Genomic DNA, 21,628 nt, shown 5'->3' on the forward strand with positions numbered 1-21,628 from the left:
TATTTCTATAGACAACCAGTTCTGGTTACTAGCAAATTATCACAGATTTTTCTGATTTATCAGAGTGACTTTGGTAGGACAACTCAATCATGCTAGAAACCATATATCACTTGTAAAAAATATGTTTCTGACATTTATACATACAGGAACAGACACTACTGTATGAGGCCCTACCATGGTGAAGCCATCTTATGAGGTGCAGACTAATAGAGCCACTTTTAATTTTACAGTCTGAATACGTATGCATATGTGGTCTCAGGCTTAGAATTCTCTGATATATTAGTTTATTCTTGATTTACCTTGATCATATATAAATACCTGTTGTATTAATGAAAGATTTAATTCAATCCATGAAGGTTCACTTTGCACCAACTAAGTGGGAATGAATTTAAGAGACATTTATGGTGATTAAACAGGTGAAGATGAAACGGAAGGAACACTGAAAGATATGACTTTATACTCTGAGTGGCTGTCTCACCTCCAGTGGCAGTAAAAACTCTTCTTGTAGGTAAATGAGGGGGTGGGGTGTGGGAGCTGTATTTTAGTTGTAGTTCTAGGAATCCAGCCTGGACCCACCAGGGTCTCGTTTGTGGAACGAGACTCTTAAAAGTGGTATGCTTCTTATTGATTCATTGTACTATGAATAAAGCCTACTTGTCATATGTTTATTTTTGTCATATCGATATTGTTTGAGCTAGGGGAGTATCAAAACTTGTCCACTAGATAAAGGAATTTAGAACATTAGGATGTTTTCATATATAATTTTTAGAATGATTTGATACTAAATTGGTAATTTAGGTACCAAGCATTGGTAAAATGCATGCCATTAGTATTTTATACATTTTAAAATTTTATATTTTTCATTTCAGCAACTCTGAAAATTTGAATGTGTCATGATCAAGTATGACTTACTAATACAATACACCTTCCTTTACACCTTCCTCTCCCTAACTTTAATAGCCAAGTATCCTACCTCAAACCCTGGACATCATCATTGACCTCCCTCAAACCTAAAAATCTCTCAAGTACAATTCTTTTTTTTTTTTAATTTTTAAAAAATTTATTTATTTTTGGCTGCGTTGGGTCTTCGTTGCTGTGCACAGTCTTTCTCTAGTTGTAGCGCATGGGCTTCTCATTGTGGTGGCTTCTCTTGTTGTGGAGCATGGGCTCTAGGCGCATGGGCTTCAGTAGTTGCCACATGCAGGCTCAGTAGTTGTGGCTCACGCACATAGTTGCTCCATGGCATGTGGGATCTTCCCAGACCAGGGATCGAACTGGTGTCCCCTGCATTGGCAGGCGGATTCTTAACCACTGCGCCACCAGGGAAGCCCCTACAACTCTTTTTCTCTATTTTATCTTCCTGAGGGAGATACTGATTCCTTATATCCTCTTTATGAATGTTAACGGCCGACCAATTTCTGATCCCTCAATCAACTTCCAGTGGAAGAGGTTATTCTATGAAACTCCAGGGAAATTCACCCAAAATAAAGCTGTTGGAGGAGTCTAAAATAATCCAAGTAAAAAGCTCAGTCATTTTGGAATTATCTCTTGCTTTATGCTCTTCACGACTTGTACTCTATACTAATATTCCTAATCACTGAGATACTTGAATGCATCCAGAAAAAGAGTTGCTATGATAAAAATGGAAATTATTCTTAGCAACTGAAAAGTGGTATGGTAAGTTGAGAGGAGCATTAGTTTTAGAATCAGAAGACCTGGTTCTGCCTCTATAGCATGTTAGCTGTGAGGCCTGGTGCAGGTATGCAGTTTTTCTGGTGAGGCAGATTAAGTGGTCCTAAGACAGCCCTGGAAAAGTTAGAAATATGATGCCTGTTAACTGTGACTCCAAATGTGAATAATAAATTGGTCTGGTGTCCCTAGAAATAGATAACACTTCTAAGTGCAAAAGTAAATAAGTAAATAAAACACTCCCTTCCATACTTGGCACTATGGAAGAATGTTGAAAATATAAAGAGCATCAAATGATGAAGCATCAGATAATTAGTCTGGCCAGCATGCCTACATGTCTTGGTCTAACCTTTCCCTGCAGAGTCTCATTTTCCCATCTACAAATTGATAACAGTCTATGTGATCTTTAAGGTTCTTCCAGCACCTATTTCCTTTGGGTACCATCTGAAATGAGGATGCATCCTTCGTTTCAACAATACTGAAGCAACCAATAGCTCACAAGGGTAATTTTCTTGAATCCATAACGTACCACTTTCCTTTGATATCTAAACATTTATTGATTCCTAGACCCAGTGACTAACTCCTATCCCCAGATCTGTCAATCTAACGATTAAGTAATTTGATTTTGGTTTGATAGACAAATACCACACAACTCCAATTTATTTTTAATTCCTACAGCCCTTAGTGACTGGCAGTTCCAAATAAACAGTATTAATAAATCATCAGTCTGTAACTAAAGAGCCGGTTCTTTGAGGAACCTTTGCCAGTTGCAGACTGTGGGAAGTCTCAGGGGAATATTTGTCATTCTCACAGTTACAATGGGACATAAGAGCAGCCATATGAGACAGCTTGGCTAAGGACCGAGGAAAATGAAACATAAACTACAGCAAAAAATGACTTTATGAATTGATAACTGGTGCTTTGTTATTTGCAATAAACATATAAAAAGAGAAAAAAATTACTTAATGTCCTTGTTCCCTAATAGGCGTTTGATGGAGTGTAACAAAAGATGATTTGTAAATGTTATCTGAAAGAGAGATAAGCAGGAACTAAAAAGGGCAGGAAATTGAATGTGTTCTTCCCTCCCACCTCACCACCAGGTTTCAGATGAGTCTGGAAAGGTCATTCACATAATTATTGCAGTAACTGGTTCAAGGCCTTTTGAGCACAGCTGATCTGATTGTGTGTTAATGGCTGCAAAAGCAAGATAAGGAACAGGTAAAGTAAAGGAAAAAAATCTGCCTGTAAGATTGTCATAGTAGATAAACTGATGTTGCTTTATAGCATATGGCTTTTTTATTACAGAACAACCCCAAGTTTGCTCTTGTGTAAGGGGTCATTTAAGCATCAGTGACCAAATTTTACTTCTTTGTTGGTGGTGGCCGTGTGACATATCTAGTGATCTTTCTGGGGTCTGCAAAAGGTCATATGGTGAAATGAAACCTGCCAGAAAACTGTAGCTAATATTAAGTGGTCTGAATTTTCAGGGCCAAGACATGTGAAAGGCATCTGGAGACTTCTGTCTGACCAAACCAAGCCAATAATATACATCCTGTTACAAATAATTGACCACATTTCTCATATCTGAATTCAATTCAGTAAACATATTCAACACTTGCTGCATATAAGAATACTCTAGGGATCCAAAAATTTAGCACAGTAGACAGATATACACAGCTGGCCCAATGGGGCAGGCTAAATAGTGAAATATAGGTGCTCATATGTTTCCAAAGAAAAGATATTGAATCTCGAGTAAAACAGGTGGGAATTAATAGAGAAGTGGCATTTGACCTAAACCTAAACCCTGAAGATTGAACAGGGATTGTGAGGGCAGGGTATTTTAGACTGAAGTATCCGAGTTGCAGGACCACATAGGCAGGAAAGCATGTGGGCAAAAGATGCAGGAAAGCATGTGGGCATAAGATGCAGGAAAGCATGTGGGCATAAGATACAGGAAGGGGTGTCCATGGTTGATTAAAAGATGAGTTTGAAAATGTAAAGTGGAACTTGTGCTGGTTATTAAATTACCATCTCTCAGCTTCACTCTTCTTACTCTGCTTTGTGATACAAGGGCTAGGATTCTGGAAACCACATTTCTGCACTGCCAGGAGGGGGACACTAGAGAGAGGCTGCAAGGATAGAGGAGGGAGAAGGGACGTACTCCTTGTTGCTCACTGTCTGCTTGAGATTCCTGTGAATGGCACCTCAGCAGGGCATTCTTCCCAAAGCAGCAAAGGAACCAATTTGAGTTTTTCCAACACTTGTAGTTCGAGCTGCACCACACCGCCACCTCGGAAAATTTAGAGATCTGAGTCCCAGAGGAGTGCCTCCAAACTTCTAATTTTTAATGATTCCAACTCTTCCTTTTTTTCCCTCTGCCCAAGAGATGGTAGCTACTTCTTGCACTTACTAACTCTCCATATTTTAAAGTTCTTATTTTGCTCTGTGTGACCTTGCTAACAACTTATATAGACTATTCTTAAATACTGAGTACTACCAGTTGAAAATATCACCAACTTTCTGGTTTTTCTTTTTTACTGCATTTCTTTTTTTAAAAAAAGTTTTATTTTATATTGGAGTTTAGTTGATTTACAATGTTGTGTTAGTTTCAGGCGTACAGCAAAGTGATTCAGTTATACATATACCTATATCTATTCTTTATCAGATTCTTTTCCCATATAGGATATTACAGAATATTGAGTAGAGTTCCCTGCGCTATACAGTAGGTCCTTGTTGATTATCTATTTTATCTATAGTAGTGTGTATATGTTAATCCCAAACTCCTAATTTATCCCTTCCCCCAACTTTCCCCTTTAGTAACTATAAGTTTATTTTCTAAGTCTGTGGGTCTGTTTCTGTTTTGTAAAAAAAGTTCATTTGTATCACTTTTTTAGATTCCACATATAAGTGATATCATAGGGTATTTGTCTTTCTCTGTCTGACTTACTTCACTTAGTATGATAATCTCTAGGCATACCACATTCAGAGAGAACCACTGAAATGAAATATTTATTAGGGTCTTAAGAGATTCCTTACTTGCATTGTCTTTTGACCTCTTACCTCTCATTTCCTTTCAAGAATTTTGTGTCCTCTGTTTAAAAGCCAACCTGGGAAATATCAAAGACACCCTTTCTTCCCAAACTAAAGTCACTGAGCTGATTGCTAAGTAAAAAAAGGCAACACTCTTCCTTTCTATTTCCTGCACATACCACCAACCACTTTAAAACGTTGCGTAATAATGTAGTTGCAAAAAGGTAGCTAATTAAGTCTGCCTGACTCTAGCCCTCTACTCTTAATATTCAGCCCCAGTGGGTGAATGAGTGGCCAGAAAAAGAGAATGTTTAAAATGTTCATTCCCAACCTGACCCAGACCATTTCTCTCCTTTCAGAAAACATTACATCTAAATTATTAGAAGACAAATGGATCTTACTATATTATTACAGCAGTGTGGGGAGAAAAGCTTCTACTGCCTCTGCGGATAACCCATTTTCCCTCTAACAACTTTTTTCGAGAACTTCTACATTATACCCAATCTAATTCTGCTAGTTTAATCCCATAATGTTGGAATTTCACCCTCTTCCCACTTTGTTGAAACTGGAGAACAGTTTGTGGGTGATCTCTTGATAATAACATTTTATATGTCTAAAACAGCCTTTTCTTCCAAAGTAATTAATCCACCTCCCCTTTTTTACACTTTGCTGTATTTCCCAAGTCTTTACACGCCTTTGTTTCCTGATGGATCCTCGTTAAGCATTTCCCATTTTTCCCGGGAAATTATACTGGGTTGGCCAAAGAGTTCATTCAGCTTCTTCTGTAAGATGGCGCTAGTAGCACTTAGTTGTCTTTAACTTCATTTGAAACAATTTCGTTAGATTGTATTGACAGCTGTTATATCAGCATGCATTTAAAAAAAAAAAACATCAAAATCGGTGAATTATTTTGTAGCCATTTTAATATTGAAGATCGAAGAAAAAAACAACATTTTAGGCATATTATGCTTCATTATTTCGAGAAAGGTAAAAACGCAACTGAAATGCAAAAAAAAATTTGTGCCGTGTTTGGAGAAGGTGCTGTGACTGATCGAACGTGTCAAAAGTGGTTTGCAAAGTTTTGTGCTGGAGATTTCTCGCTGGAGGATGCTCCACGGTCGGGTAGAAAAGTTGAAGTTGATAGCAATCAAATCAAGACATTAATTGAGAACAATCAACATTATACCAATCAAACATTGAAAATCATTTGCAGCAGCCTGGTTACTTTAATTGCTTTGATGCTTGTGTTCCACATAAGTCAAGCAAAAAAAACTTTCTTGATGGTATTTCCACATGCGATTTTCTACTTAAATGTAATGAAAACGCTCCGTTTTTAAAACAAATAGTGACGGGCGATGAAAAGTGGGTACTGTACAATAATGCAGAATGGAAGAGATCATGGTGCAAGAGAAATGCACCACCACCAACCACACCAAAAGCTGGTCTTCATCCGAAGAAGGTGATGTTGTGTATATGGTGGAATTGGAAGGAAGTCCTCTGTTATGACCTCCGTCTGGAAAACCAAATGATTAATTTAATTCCAACAAGTACTGCTCCCAGTTAGACCAGCTGAAAGCAGCCCTTGATAAAAAGTCGGGAATTAGTCAACAGAAAACCCATAATCTTCCATCAGGATAACGCGAGACCGCATGTTTATTTGATGACCAGGCAAAAACTGTTACAGCTTGGCTAGGAAGTTCTGATTCATCCACCGTATTCACCAGGCATTGCACCTTCGGATTTCCGTTTATTTCGGTCTTTAAAAAATTCTCTTCCAGGGAAATTTCAAATTACAGTCCCTGGAAGACTGTAAAAGGCACCTGGAAGAGTTCTTTGCTCAAAAAGGTAAAAAGATTTGGGAAGGTGGTATTATGAAATTGCCTGAAAAATGGCAGAAGGTAGTGGAACAAAAGGGTGAATATTTTGTTCAACAAAGTTCTTGGTAAAAATGAAAAATGTGTCTTTTATTTTTACTTAAAAACCGAAGACATTTTTTGGCCAACCCTATACCTTTGCAGAATTGACCAACACTAAACATAGCGTGACAGTCACTTTATGCATTCTTTCTGTACTCAGTGTTGTGTAATTCTATTTCCAGAGAGATTTCTCAGGGTGTAGCCAGCACATTCCTATTGTATTCTGCTGCAGTAGCCTACAGAGAAACCATTTGATTTTTTCTAAATTCAGATTTAAGTAGAGATTTCTTTAGAAGAAAACTTTCAGCTTACAACTTTCCTGTTGACTTTTTATTTAACTTCAAATTTGGCAGGTTGCTGAACCTGTGTGATATTAAGACATAGTAAAATTTGATAACCTAAAATCACTTGCCTTCTGCTATTTTCCTTTAAGAATACAGAAAAAATATCCATTCATATATTTTTAAATTATCTGTGCAACTATGACTGCATTAATTTACATCCTCTAAGTTACAAGAACTGAATGCCTTTAGGGACAGCTTATATATAGAGGTAAATGTACTTTTCAAAAGAAGTAAAACAAACAAACAAACATATTTTGTGAGCAATGGAAGTATATTTTGACATGTGAAAATAAAGGCTATTATTTATTATTTATTATCTGTTAATAAAGAGTTGATTGGATTAAGTAGACACAGTATTCTCTGAGTTCATTTATTCCTTCAACAAATATCTCCTGATTGCTCTGTGCCAAGCACTGTGGTTGGCACTAGGAACATACAAGTGAAGAATGCAGTCATGACTCCTGCCCTCATGGAGCTTAAAACTTAATGATGGCGACTTGCTGTTTATTCTGTTTGCCTCCCTTTCCTGTCACCCTCCTCTTCCCCCAGACTCTCTGCCTTCTTTTCTGTACTGCCAACTGCATCCTCTGGGCTTGCAAGCTGGCTTCTGGTTGCCTTTAGACATGAGAGCCACCAGAGGTCATGAGAAGGCATGGGGAAAAAGTCAGGATATGAATTTCAACTTATGCCTTTACTAAACTCTTTTGAGCCATCGGAGTCTTTCCAGCTGGATTCCTGACTGATACGGTGAATATAATATATATATATATATATATATATATATATATATATAAATTTTTTTTTTTTTTTTTTTTTTTTTTTGTTATAAATTTATTTATTTACTTTGGCTGTGTTGGGTCTTCGTTTCTGTGCAAGGGCTTTCTCTAGTTGCAGCAAGTGGGGGCCACTCCTCATCGCGGTGCGCGGGCCTCTCACTATCGCGGCCTCTCCCGTTGCGGAGCACAGGCTCCAGACGCGCAGGCTCAGTAGCCGTGGCTCACGGGCCCAGTCGCTCCGCGGCATGTGGGATCCTCCCAGACCAGGGCCCGAACCCGTGTCCCCTGCATTGGCAGGCAGACTCTCAACCACTGCGCCACCAGGGAAGCCCCTATATATAAATTTTATGTAGAGAAACACATATGTAAATATTTTAGAGCTGTATTAAGGGTTATGAAGAAACAAATACAAGAACTGAGATACAGTGTAATGGGTGTGAATTAAACAAAGTATTAAGATGAACTTTTAGAGGGTGATATTTAAGTTGAGGCCAGAGAATAAGTGGGAGCCAGCATAGAAAGAACGGAAAAGATGGTCCTGATGGAGGAAACAGCAAGTGCAAGGCCCATAAGATAGAAAAGAGCTTGAAGTGCTCTGTGCCAGAATTTGGTTATAATATTCTAGGAGGAAGATTTGGTTAAACCATTCCATGTGGACAGACTGAGGGGACAAATCAGCTTGAGTGGCAAGGTGTGGATCGATATCTAGTGACAGATACTGAAGATTTTGGACAGACAAATGTCTGCCAGAGAATCATGTACTTGTTAAAGTGGGAAGCAGCTCAGGTGAGCTGTGGGAATGAGGCAGATGCTCAGGTACTAATCTGAAATTGCTGTGATCATGTCGGGATGCAATGATGGTCTACTTCACATGATAATGTGCTGTAAAGAAATTAACACATGTAAAGATGTTATTTCTTTGATCTTATTTACTTTCATCAGAGTGGTAAGTTAGTCTTTAGGTAGAGATAAATCTCTTCGTAACATGATTTTTTTTTTCATAATTGTGACACTTCACATAAAGAATATCAAATGGGCAGCAGAGACCTTCTTGACAGGCTGTGTGTTTTGTTCATCTTCTTATTTATTTATTTATTTTCATGAGGGGAGAGGGAGTAGCAAAGAAGGAGTGGAGAAGTTGAAGAAAATAAAGTATTAAAAGAACTTAATTTGACAGTTGGATCCTACCTAGAATGAAAGGGACTTTAAGGATCAACTTACTAAGCATATTTCAAGACTTCCAAAAGCAAACACATCAAACTTATTAAATAAGCCTGCCTGGAGAAATTTCCCATATTGCTTTTTCTCTATGAATCTAGTTCTCTAATTTGTTTTACAGTATGCCCTCCTTTTGTTTGCGGCTTTAGTGCAAATTCTGGCATTTAAGAATTATTTAACTGTAGGATATACTAAAACCTTTGACATCAAGCCAAATAATTATTTTTGTATTTATCAGAATTGATCAGTTCACTTGGGACATTTTCAGGCATACTTAGTACCACAACATGGGCAGATGGTGAAAAACATTACTTTTAAGGTATTATTGAATCTCGTGCATTTAACTAATATATATGAGTTTGGAAATCTTCCTCAGATATCTGCCAAATAACTCCTGGATGAATTTTAAATTATTGAAATATGTTTCTACTTACAGGCATCTTTTGCTGGACCACTCAATACTTTTAATAGACCATCCAACAATTTATTTTGTTTTTAGTTTATTATGATCTTGCTCCTACTCAGATTTAAACAGAATTGCACATATATTATTTCAATCAGTCCTAATATTAGAAAACATGGTGATTACTATTGTCATGCCCTAAACCTCCTCTTACTAGCTGAATTTTTCATATTTACTAATATTTTTCTCACCCATAGACTACACCTACTTCAAACACATTTATAGAGCATGTTTTATCTCCAAGTACTTTATAGTTATGCTGTGGGAGTTAGCTCACCACGACTGAGGTTGAATGATTAGTAACTCTGATAGAGATGCATTTATGCAAATTATAATTATAGAGTCTAGAAAGGACTCTGAGGTCCTATCACCCTAAAAAAAACACAAAACTACAACACTCTATTTAAAATAAATCATAATACTCTAATCAAATATAATCAAAATCTCACTCCTGTTCCTATGCCCAATATTTATACTGTAAACATCATTGACAAGTGATTATATATTGTGAGATTTAAAACCTCAGAAATAGAATCATTAATCATAGCAGGCATTAGAGTGTGATGTAAATCATCTTTCTGATTTGGGGAATGATTGCATGTTATGCATATTGACAGCTGGTGCTATCATGTTATCATTATTTCAGGAGAGACTGAAGTAATCAATTGCATCAGTGTAACTATTTATGATTTTTATACTCTTGTCTTATTATATCTTATCAGAATCTATATCCTTTACATAAGGAGGGGATAGCACCTTATCCCCTTTTTATTTCATTTCATTTTATTTCATCATTGCTGAAGGAAATTTAAGAATGATACTGAAATTTTAAGACAAGTAAGCAAAGAGATGTAAAGCTCTTCTTTTATTTAAAGACTTTTTCTTTATGTTAAAATAGCAAAACTGTATACATTAGCGTTCATAGAAATAACCAGAAAGATGATAATTGGTTACTTCATCAATTCCCATTTGCCCTTCTTTTAAAAAATGAATACCCACCAAGGAGCTTCAAGGTTTCATTCAAGGAAAATAAAACCTAGCAAAATAAGTGATCCAAAAATAAGATATGTCACATCTTAATAAACAATTGTGTCTAATTACAGAAGCATATGTACTTACTTGCCAAGTGCAAAGCATTCCATCTTAACAGTTGTTCCCTTAGCAGCTGTAACTGTGAAAGGGAAATGGACCTCAATTTTCGGCTCATATTCTCCCATCACACCTGGGAAATAAAGAATAGTCTTTCAACATAAAATGAAAGTCACAATTTCTCTCCAGTCCTGTAGATGTTACATTGGAAAGCACTGTGTTGTCCATATCTATTTGAAGACTGCTAAGCTTTTGATGTACTGAAATAAGAAGTACTCATAGACTGAATCATTATGATGAAATCTTAATCTTCCCTTAAGGATTGGATTGCATGTATATTCAATACCATTTAAAATAATAATTATTGAAAGTGCTAATCAACACTGGTAGTTTAGCTACTGATTATATTTCAGGGGAAATAAATAACTATGAACAAATCCTATGGTAAATAATGGTGTTGATTTTTTTTTTAAATAAGTAAAGGTCTCGGAACTTTCTTTGTCATTTTCAGATAAATGAATGCTTATTTGTTAAGGCAACATATATTTATTGAATATCAATAATATGCATGCATTTTGCTAGGCATTGTGGGAGTTACAAAGATAAATCAGCCATGGACTGTGCTCTCAAGCACTCAACAAGTGTATTCTTAAAGAAACAGCATATACTCAAGGATGAGAGAAGAGCTATATATCAAAATCACTGTAATGTAAGATAGGAAGTGATGAGTGCCCTGCCTTGAATGAGGTATCCCTAAAGTATTATGTGCATTTGAGGGAATTATAAGAATAGTTAGAATTTGTATAAGTGAGAGAAAGGAGAAAGTAAATGGAACTGCAGGAACAAAGAGATAGGAAACCACCAGAAATAGGAATATCAGTTTTTCTGGCTTCTTGGTAAGTGAAGGGAAACCATACTAGGCAAATTTGGAAATATAAATGGAGTCCAAAAAATAGAGGGCCTTGATTATAAGAGCAAGACATTCAAATTTTAATCTGTATGTAATTTGGAGCATTTGGAATTTTGAATAGGAGACTGGCATTTTGTTGAGATGTATATACTGGAATTGGAGCAGAGACCAGTAAATCAATTATATTATTTCAATAATGCAAGTTAGAAATAATGAAAACCTAGACTTGAATTATACAGCAAAAAAAAAAAAAGAGAAGAGGCATTAGAATGAGAAAAAACAAGAAAGACTTGAACTTTGCACATAATAGGGGAACTTGAGATAAGGTTGTGGGCCTCATAAATAACAACAGTAAGATTTCCAGCTTGGGAGAGGGGTGGGGTGATGTAAGTGAAAGAAAAGCATGCAGCTATGGTGGGAAACTTGATGATTTCTATTTTGGGAGTATTGTCTTTGATACCTATAAGATATTTAGAATGCAGTGAGAGGATGAAGCTGGAGATGAGTTCTGAACAGGTGATATATACTTAATATCATCACTCACAGGTGGCAGTTAAAGCCATGAGATTGCAGAGGGCTTTCACCTATCAAAAGAACAATACACTATAACTGAGTCATTTTGCTGTATGGCAGAAATTAGCACAACATTGTAAATCAACTATACTTCAATTAAAAAGAAATCATACACTAGTGATGCCTGGTGAATTCCAGTGCTTGTGTCCTCAGGTAGCCCTGGAGCTAATTTCCCCCAGAAATAATTTTTAGCAGATCCCTATGTGTAAAGTACCATAGAGGACACAATTGTGATTGAGCACAGATGCTTCTCTCAGGAGCTTGTGTGTGTGTTTTTAGTGGTGTCTCTGTATAGGGGCATATGTGCACATAGAGATCTGTGTATGTGTATAGCTCTACGTGTAATTCCTTGGTGTGTGTGTGTGGGATCAGGGAAGAGAGAGGAGGAAGAAACCCAGACAGAGGAAGAAGTAAATGTCATAAGATATGAAGGCAAGATGCACTGGGCATGCGAAGGGAGAAATGGTTACCTTTGGCAAAGAAAACCCTTATGTGTTCCTTTATTATTATTATTATTATTTTAAATTTTGATTTGAGATGGTCCTTGAAGGAATAAAGAATGTAGACAACTTTAGATGGAAAATGTTTAAGTTCACTGAGGACAAGAATATTATCTTTGCTTTGTTGTTTTTTTTTCCTAGTTTTTTGCAAAGCAATCATAAAGAAAATATTACTGATGTTTTCATCGGAGATTGGGCTTGTGGACACTGGCCCTGCTCATGACTAGCCTACAGCACCTCTGACAGGTCAGTGACCTCTGTGTCTCATTTTCTAATCTGAAAACTGAGGGAATAGAAGAAAACTGTCATTAATGTAATGTCCTGCTCTGTCAGACTAACTCCCTTGATTCCTTCCAAGTCTAATGTTCGCCGAGCACCAAGTTCCTGATACACAGCAAGTGAATTGAGTGGTTAGTACTACGGTATTACTCAAAACAGATGTTTAAGCACTTCTCTATCTCTTTCTCAATATTGTTTTTCTCTTCTACTTCTTTTTTCCTATATCCTTCTGCCCCGCTCATATATTCTCCAACTTCCTTTCTTTTTTTTTTATATTTTTTTCCTGTATATCTCCTGAATGACAGTATTTGGCCTGCTAGTGTTGCCTGGCTGAGTGTATCCAGTGATGAGGAGTGTATCTTTAATGCTCTCTTACTTGGAAGCCCCCATATAAGGACTTCTAGGCATCCTGTTCAGTGGATACCTTGACTGCCCACCTGAAGCAGTCCCTGAAGTCAGCTTCTGATCTCCTCATCCACTCTTAACATTGATTCTGTAGTATTCTTGTTCCTGTCTGCCTGTTAACCTGATGATTTAATAATACATGATTTATCGTGATGCTTATTAAGCTTAAGCTTATTAAACTTAATACCTTACTTGCATAGGTCCCTGTGAGTTCTGGCAGCTGTTGAGTTCTGTAGAATGTTGTAAAGGCAGTGAAAGTCAGGCTGAATTTAGAAAATATTTCTATATAATTATTTCTAGTAAATTGTTTAAAGACATCTCAGAAGAAAAGAACCTGAATCTCCAAATTCCAGTAATTTGTTTTGATTATCTTTTTCCTAACCTAACTACAAATTCCCTTTAGAATCCACTTTTATATTAATACTTTTGTATTCTTTATATTAAAGAAGGTCCAATAATTGTACAACATTTCAAGCCCTTCAAAACCTGGATCTGCCTCAAAACAATACCAAGATATTACTGATATTATGGGGTAATAGGAGTCAGATCCATGCTTTCTCTCAAATTCCCTTCCAGATAATGTTTGTGAATTGCAAAGAAGACATTCTTTTATAGCTTTAATTCTTAAGGATGATTCAAAGGAAAGGCACTCCTGGTAGGGTTTGGGAAGTAATTTTTGCCCATGTAGTGGCTTCTGGTGTTACTTAAATGATTCCTGTACGTCCGAAGACACTGTTAAGCCTCACTCCAGGGTCAAAGAGGTTTGCTAATATCTGAACTGGATATTAAAAATAAAATTAAAAGGTTAAAGTACAAGGCTTCAAATTATATTACCTAATTTGAACTACACTGTTAAGAAATAACTAGTTCTTTTAAATTTTACTCTGATAATGGTGATATAAGGACAGATTAGAAAGCTCCTTAGGTATGTCTTGTTCTTTAAACACATGATTACATTCAGGGATTAAATTTTGCTTAGTCTTTCATGGGATAATTATGTTACAGCTAAAGTTCAGTTTAGCTTAGAGAGGGCAGACAGCAAGCAGAAGAACAACAATCCTGCAGCCTGTGGAACGAAAACCGCATTCATAGAAAGAAATACAAAATGAAAAGGCAGAGGACTGTGTATCAGATGAAGGAACAAGATAAAATCCCAGAAAAACAACTAAATGAAGTGGAGATAGGCAACCATCCAGAAAAAGAATTCAGAATAATGACAGTGAATATGATCCAGGACCTCAGAAAAAGAATGGAGGCAAAGATTGAGAAGATGCAATAAATGCTTAACAAAGACCTAGAAGAATTAAAGAACAAACGCCTAGAAGAATTAAAGAAGAAACAAACAGAGAAGAACAATACAATAACTGAAATGAAAAATACACTAGAAGGAATCTGTAGCAGAATAACTGAGGCAGAAAAACGGAAAAGTGACCTGGAAGACAGAATGGTGGAATTCACTGCTGTGGAACAAAATAAAGAAAAAATAAGGAAAATAAATGAAGACAGCCTAAGAGACCTCTGGGACAACATTAAATGCACCAACATTCGCATTATAGGGGTCCCAGAAGGAGAAGAGACAGAGAAAGGACCTGAGAAAATATTTGAAGAGATTATAGAGGAAAACGTCCCTAACATGCGAGGGGAAATAGCCACCCAATTCCAGGAAGCACAGAGAGTCCAAGGCAGGATAAACCCAAAGAGAAACATGCTGAGACACATAGTAATCAAGATTACTATGAGGGAATCAGATTCCCTGACTTCAGACTATACTACAAAGCTACAGTAATAAAGACAATACGGTACTGGCACAAAAACAGAAATATTGATCAATGGAACAGGATAGAAAGCTCAGAGATAAGCCCATGCACCTATGGTCACCTAATCTATGACAAAGGAGGCAAGAATAAACAATGGAGAAAAGACAGTCTCTTCAGTAAGTGGTGCTGGGAAAACTGGACAGCTACATCTAAAAGAATGAAATTAGGACACTCCCTAACATCATGCATAAAAATAAACTCAAAATGGATTAAAGACCTAAATTTAAGACCAGACACTCTAAAACTCTTAGAGGAAAACATAGGAAGAACACTCTTTGACATAAATCACAGCAAGATCTGTTTTGACCCCCCTCCTAGAGTAATGGAAATAAAAACAAAAATAAACAAATGGGACCTAATGAAACTTAAAAGTTTTTGCACAGCAAAGGAAACTATAAACAAGATGAAAAGACATCCCTCAGAATGGGAGAAAATATTTGCAAATGAATCAACAGACAAAGGATTAATCTCCAAAATATATAAACAGCTCTTGCAGCTCAATATTTTTTTTAAATTAATTAATTAATTAATTTATTTATGGCTGTATTGGGTCTTCGTTTCTGTGTGAGGGCTTTCTCTAGTTGCGGCAAGTGTGGGCCACTCTTCATCACGGTGTGCGGGCCTCTCACTATCGCGGCCTCTCTTGTTATGGAGCACAGGCTCCAGACGCGCAGGCTCAGTAGTTGTGGCTCACGGGCCCAGCTGCTCCACGGCATGTGGGATCTTCCCAGACCAGGGCTCGAACCCGTGTCCCCTGCATTGGCAGGCAGATTCTCAACCACTGCGCCAGCAGGGAAGCCTGCAGCTCAATATTAAAGAAACAAACAACCCAGTCCAAAAATGGGCAGAAGACCTAATTAGACATTTCTCCGAAGAAATACGTAGATGGCCAAGAGGCACAGGAAAAGCTGCTCAACATCACTAATTATTATAGTAATGCAAATCAATACTACAATGAGGTATCACCTCACACCAGTTAGAATGGGCATCATCAGAAAATCTACAAATAACAAATGTTGGAGAGGGTGTGGAGAAAAGGGAACCCTCTTGCACTGTAGGTGGGAATGTAAATTGATACAGCCACTATGGAGAGCAGTATGGAGGTTCCTTAAAAAACTGAAAGTAGGATTACCATATGACCCAGTAATCCCACTACTGGGCATATCCCCAGAGAAAACCATAATTCAAAAAGACATATGCATCCCAATATTCATTGCAGCACTATTTACAATAGCCAGGTCATGGAAGCAACCTAAATGCCCATCAACAGATGAATGGATAAAGAAGATGTGGTACATATATACAATGGAATATTACTTAGCCATAAAAAGGAATGAAATTGGGTCATTTGTAGAGATGTGGATGGGTCTAGAGACTGTCATACAGAGTGAAGTATGTCAGAAAGAGAAAAACAAATATCGTATATTAACGCATACATTGGAATCTAGAAAAATGGTACAGATGAATAGATTTTCAAGGCAGAAATAGAGACACAGATGTAGAGAACGAACGTATGGACACCAAGAGGGGAAACTGGAGATGGGGGTGGTGGTGGTGGGATGAATTGGGAAATTGGCATTGACATTTATACACTAATATGTATAAAATAGATAAGTTAAAAAAAAAAAAAAGTGTCCCAACAGAGTCCCTTTGCCCCTTCTGCCATGTCTGCAATGCAGAAGAGGGCCCTCCCCAGACATGCTGGTACCTTGATCCTGGACTTCCATCTCCCACAACTATGAAAAATAAATTTCTATTTATTAGCAAAAATAAATAAATAAATAAAACCTATCATTTGGATCTGTGATAAGATAAAATAAAATGAAATAAAATGTGGTATGTACAAAAAAAAAATAAAGTTCACTTTAGTTTATATAATTTACCTCTTTCTTTCAAAGATGAAAGGGCTGAGTCAAAGAGGTCAAGTAACTGGTTCAAAGTCCTATTGAAAGCTGTTGGTGGAAATAGGGCAAAATAGGAGTTTTCTCACCTTAAGTTTACAGCTAATTTCTTGACATCACTCTATTGAGGAATTTCAATCACAGAATATAAGAGTACCGGCATATCACATGTACTATATCAATCATTAACTGTCTGCCATGGATATTTGGTTTATTTCAGCTATAATTTTTAATATCTCAAGTCATATGCAGCTTAGCTTGTAATTTCTTTTTCTCCGGTATTATTTGATAGTGAAAGGAAAGGGAAATAGTCTTATAAGTCACATAGTTAAAGATCAAAATATTAGGCTTATCTCTTCAATTAAGGTAGCTCTTTTATTTTTTGATCGCTCCAGTATTAAGCTAAATATGCTCAAGAGACATTATACTGTGTCTTCATCTCCTTCCCCACCCTGTTTCTTCTGTCTTAGTTGGCTGCCCTACTTTGGAATTACATGCCAGTAGAAGATGACCTCAAATTACTCTAATTCCTAATAAAGAGAAGCCTTCCAGCTGAGAGCACATTACTCTTCCATGTCTTCTTGGTTGTTGATTTTCTTATTTATTCCAATTACTTACAAAGTGCTAGGGTGCTTTTCCCTAAGTGGAATGCGATTTAGAGCAGTGTTTCTCCAAGTGCATTGGCAGAACAAAGAGCCAATGACTTCAGAATAATCTGGAAAATTTACTAAAATTTCAGGCTATAGGTTTCAATCCCAAGCCTAGTGATACATAATCTTTGTATATACACAAAGATATTTCTCTTGATGATTTTATGTACATTAAAGAAATTCAGGGCTTCCCTGGTGGCGTAGTGGTTGAGAATCTGCCTGCTAATGCAGGGGACACGGGTTCGAGCCCTGGTCCAGGAGGATCCCATATGCCGCGGAGCAACTGGGCCCGTGAGCCACAACTACTGAGCCTGCACATCTGGAGCCTGCGCTCCGCAACAAGAGAGGCCACTATAGTGAGAGGCCCGCGCACCGCGATGAAGAGTGGCCCCCGCTTGCCGCAACTAGAGATAGCCCTCGCACAGAAACGAAGACCCAACACAGCCATAAATAAATAAATAAATAAAATTAAAAAAAAAAAAAAAAAGAAATTCAAAGTTGGACCTACCTTGATTCTGATTTTTATCATGTTACTTGTGATGTGGGGATTGGAGTGTAACAGACTAAAATGGCTAAAAAAATGGCATACAGAGGGTCTACAATCATATTGTATTCATTGATGGCTTGCCCTAACAGTAATGCAAATTATATTTAACTTGTACTGGCACTCACACTAGAGCTGTTTTTTTCCCTGGTTGTCTAGACATCAGTTCTGACTGGTCAGTGTCCAGGAGATAGCACTTGTTAAATAAATATTTCAAATGACATTTCCATCTGACACTCACAGTAATATCATGTCTAGGGTCAAGAATTCACGCTCAGTAAGTCTTAAAAATTTGACTTAGCTAATGAGCTAAAAAGATTTGGCTGGTAATCTTCTTATGTTCAAATAATGAGTATTTACATTTTTGTCTTCATTGTCTTTGCCAATTTCACTCAACAACTGTTTCTTGTCTTCCAAGAATAGCAGCTATTTTTTCAGTGTTTTTTTTTTGGGAAGTGCTTCTTCCATCTTCTCTAACCATGAAAGTTAAATGGGAGCCACTATCTTCCTATAAGTTCTGCTGTAGTTATTATCTTGTTATGGGCATCTGACCCAAGCTTGTCCAGTTAGGTTACCTCTTTGTCCTGGACACAATCTTTGATTCATGGACGGGCGGCTGAGGTTGGCATTTTTAAGCCAAGGACCAGGAGCCCAAGTCTCACTTTCTCCTTCATGGCAAAAAAGAGCCTGCATGTCTGAGAACCACGGGAGCTTCCACAAGTGGAAGGAGGTAATCTGTCATTGAAGAGAATTAAGCCAATTTAGATAGGATTAAGCCAATGCAGATAGAGGAGAGATGAAAAAAGAGTACCAGTAGCATGTCAGTTCTACTTGGGATTTAGCTTCTTGCTCGTCTCGCAGTTAAATAAAATGAATTCCTTATTTTGTTTAAGTTATTTCAAGTTGGGTTTCTCAGTTACAGCCAAAAAGAGTCCTGGCTGATACCTCACTGAGCTCAGCATAACCAGTGGTGACCCTTTGTCAGGTTCTATCTCATAACTTATCTTGATTCTGAGTCTATCATACTCTAGATTAGGCAAAGGCAAGATGGAGTGGTGGAGGGACAGGGGCTGAGACAAATCAATATATACAATATATCCTATTTTAAAACATTGTACCTTTTAATCATGAATGTAAATTCTAATAGAGGATACAAATATTCTACATCTATGTCTATATATCTACATATCTCCTAGTAAAAGAGGATAAATGAAATTATAAAAGCACAAGATAAAGTACTATGGAAGTTGAGAGGAAGGAGAAATTATTGAGAAAAATGGGGAACTGCTTTAAGTGGATTGTGACAGTGGGATTGGAGTTGAAAATGTGACTGTGGAGGTTTAGTGACTTTTAAGTGGAAGGGACTATTAGCAAAGACATGGAAGTGAGATTCTGTCTGGAATTTTATCAGAAATTTAATTTTATTGGATTGAGTACGAAGGAGTAAGAGAGTAAGAAGTGAGAAGGAGTAAGATTGAGAGAGAAATTTCAAACATAAGTAGGAGCTAGATGATAAATAATATCAAGGAATGTTGTATTTTATCATTTGTCTATTAGAATGACTCAGCAGAGTCTTGATAAATTTGCACGGGCACTTGTTTGGAAAAATAGTTGCAACAATTGATAGACATCTGATTTTATTTAGAGATAGCACCTGGAGTTATTATTATCCATACTCATTGTTATCAGTGATTACATATTGGTAAATTGAACACAATAAGTGTAATGAAGGTGTACCTAGGATAAGTATCAAAAAGAAGGCCTTATGAACTAATATATAGTTTTAACATTATATGGTTTGCACATTTACATGCATTGAAATGACTTAATGAAATGTCTTGGGGATTTCCCTTTATTTCATCAGAAATATATGTGATGAGAGAGGGGAGAAAGGAAATGACTAAGTAGCTCACATTATGCCTACAGATATTGTGTCACAATACTGTACTCATCCTTTCAGGAAATATTAAATATCAACCTGTGATTGTAGATAAATGATGAAAATCCCAACTCCATCCCTGACTCTACTGAAACACGGAGGCAATGACAGAGCCTCTGTGGGTCCATTTTCTCACGTATAATGAGAATCCTACCTGGTATTGTGGGTTTAGAAATCTAGTAGTGGTATGTTAGGGAATATATGTTACACATTAACAGATCCCTTTTTACTTACTGTACTCAAATAAGTTAAAAATTATAATCTGTGGAAATTTTAATCACTTAAACACGTGTCCAGAAGCCTTCTTTTCAATTCCCTGATGAGCCCCTAAGTAACAATTTCACAAGCTTAGATAAATAGACAACATATTGCTTTCTCACTTCAAAAATTTTATATTACCCTGAATCATAGTTTCTCGAGGTGAGTCATTGTTAGGGAAATAAAGAGATTGAAGGATCTCTTGGCAAAAGGAAATAAATGACTTATGCTGTCTTCAAATACATGCACAATTATGGCATTATTTATCTGGGGACATTAAGAAGAATCAGAGAGGTTTATTATTAGAAGATGTTTTTCATCACAATTATGTATATTCTGAAAATCAGAGAACAGAATCAGTGAAAAAAATCAGGAATAGATTTTTTTCCCCACCCAACCATCAAGAATATATCGATCAAGGTGTTGCCTCCTATTGTAATCGCTTTCCTCTGATTACCGAATTTTAAGACATATTTTCTTCTGCTGCATATGCCACAGTGATTTAAGGAAATATACCCATCTCTCACCATCACCATCTGAGGGCTCATTCCCTGTGCATCAATAACGTGGAAAAAGAACTTATGAAAGTAAAGTCTAAAGAAACAACCATATATATATGAACAAACATATAAGCTCCCTAGCATTAAAATAATAGGATAGAAAGAGCAAACTTAAAAAATTTGATAACTAAAGGTTGAATATTCACTTTGAATCAGAAGTATGTTGAAAAGTTGTCCTTCTTTAAAAAAATTATTTTGGTTATTTTTATAAATTTGTATTCACAAATAAAATGCAGAAACTTCTCTGTAAATATATCTACATAACAACTATATATATAGCTTTATAATAAGTCCATTATTTAAAACTCGTGGTTGTTTTTTTTCTCAAGTTTTCTTTGACTTTGTGAAGCGTGTGTTACTTACTTACTGCCAAGTGAGTAAAATATGATAGATAGATTGGGGAGAAACAGATTTAAGAGCGTACAGGGAAAATGTTTATAATGGGTGACTCTGTAATCTAAGCTAGAGAGGGAAGGCACCTGAGGCCACGAAGGTGTGGCAGACAGTGAAATAGTGGATTAATCAAAGGACTGGGGAGCCTGAGGGGTTGAAAAATTATTTGTGTGGAAAGTGATAAACAGAATTATTTGGACAGAAAGGAGGCTGTGGGCAAAGAGCTGTTTAGTTAAAATTGAAATTTTGATGAAGGCAGAATGATTGGTAATGGAAAAATTCTGGCTATTACCTTTGTAATGAGTGGCTAAGGTGGGAAGGAGTACAAGTTCGTGGGAAGCAAGGAGGTCAAGACACTGACAGGTCAGGACGCT

General features: G+C 36.8%; 1 protein-coding gene across 1 annotated transcript in view; it reads right to left on the bottom strand.

The window, feature by feature from the left end:
* The window catches only part of CNTN5 (contactin 5), a 1,373,994-nt gene that overhangs the window by 352,385 nt on the left and 999,981 nt on the right, over positions 1–21,628 (bottom strand). The window contains exon 9 of the mRNA XM_036862636.1: positions 10,556–10,658. Within this exon, the coding sequence (XP_036718531.1) occupies positions 10,556–10,658 (103 nt within the window). The remainder of the gene's footprint in view (positions 1–10,555; positions 10,659–21,628) is intronic.

This window comes from Balaenoptera musculus, chromosome 8 (assembly GCF_009873245.2).
Source record: "Balaenoptera musculus isolate JJ_BM4_2016_0621 chromosome 8, mBalMus1.pri.v3, whole genome shotgun sequence".
Taxonomy (NCBI): domain Eukaryota; kingdom Metazoa; phylum Chordata; class Mammalia; order Artiodactyla; family Balaenopteridae; genus Balaenoptera; species Balaenoptera musculus.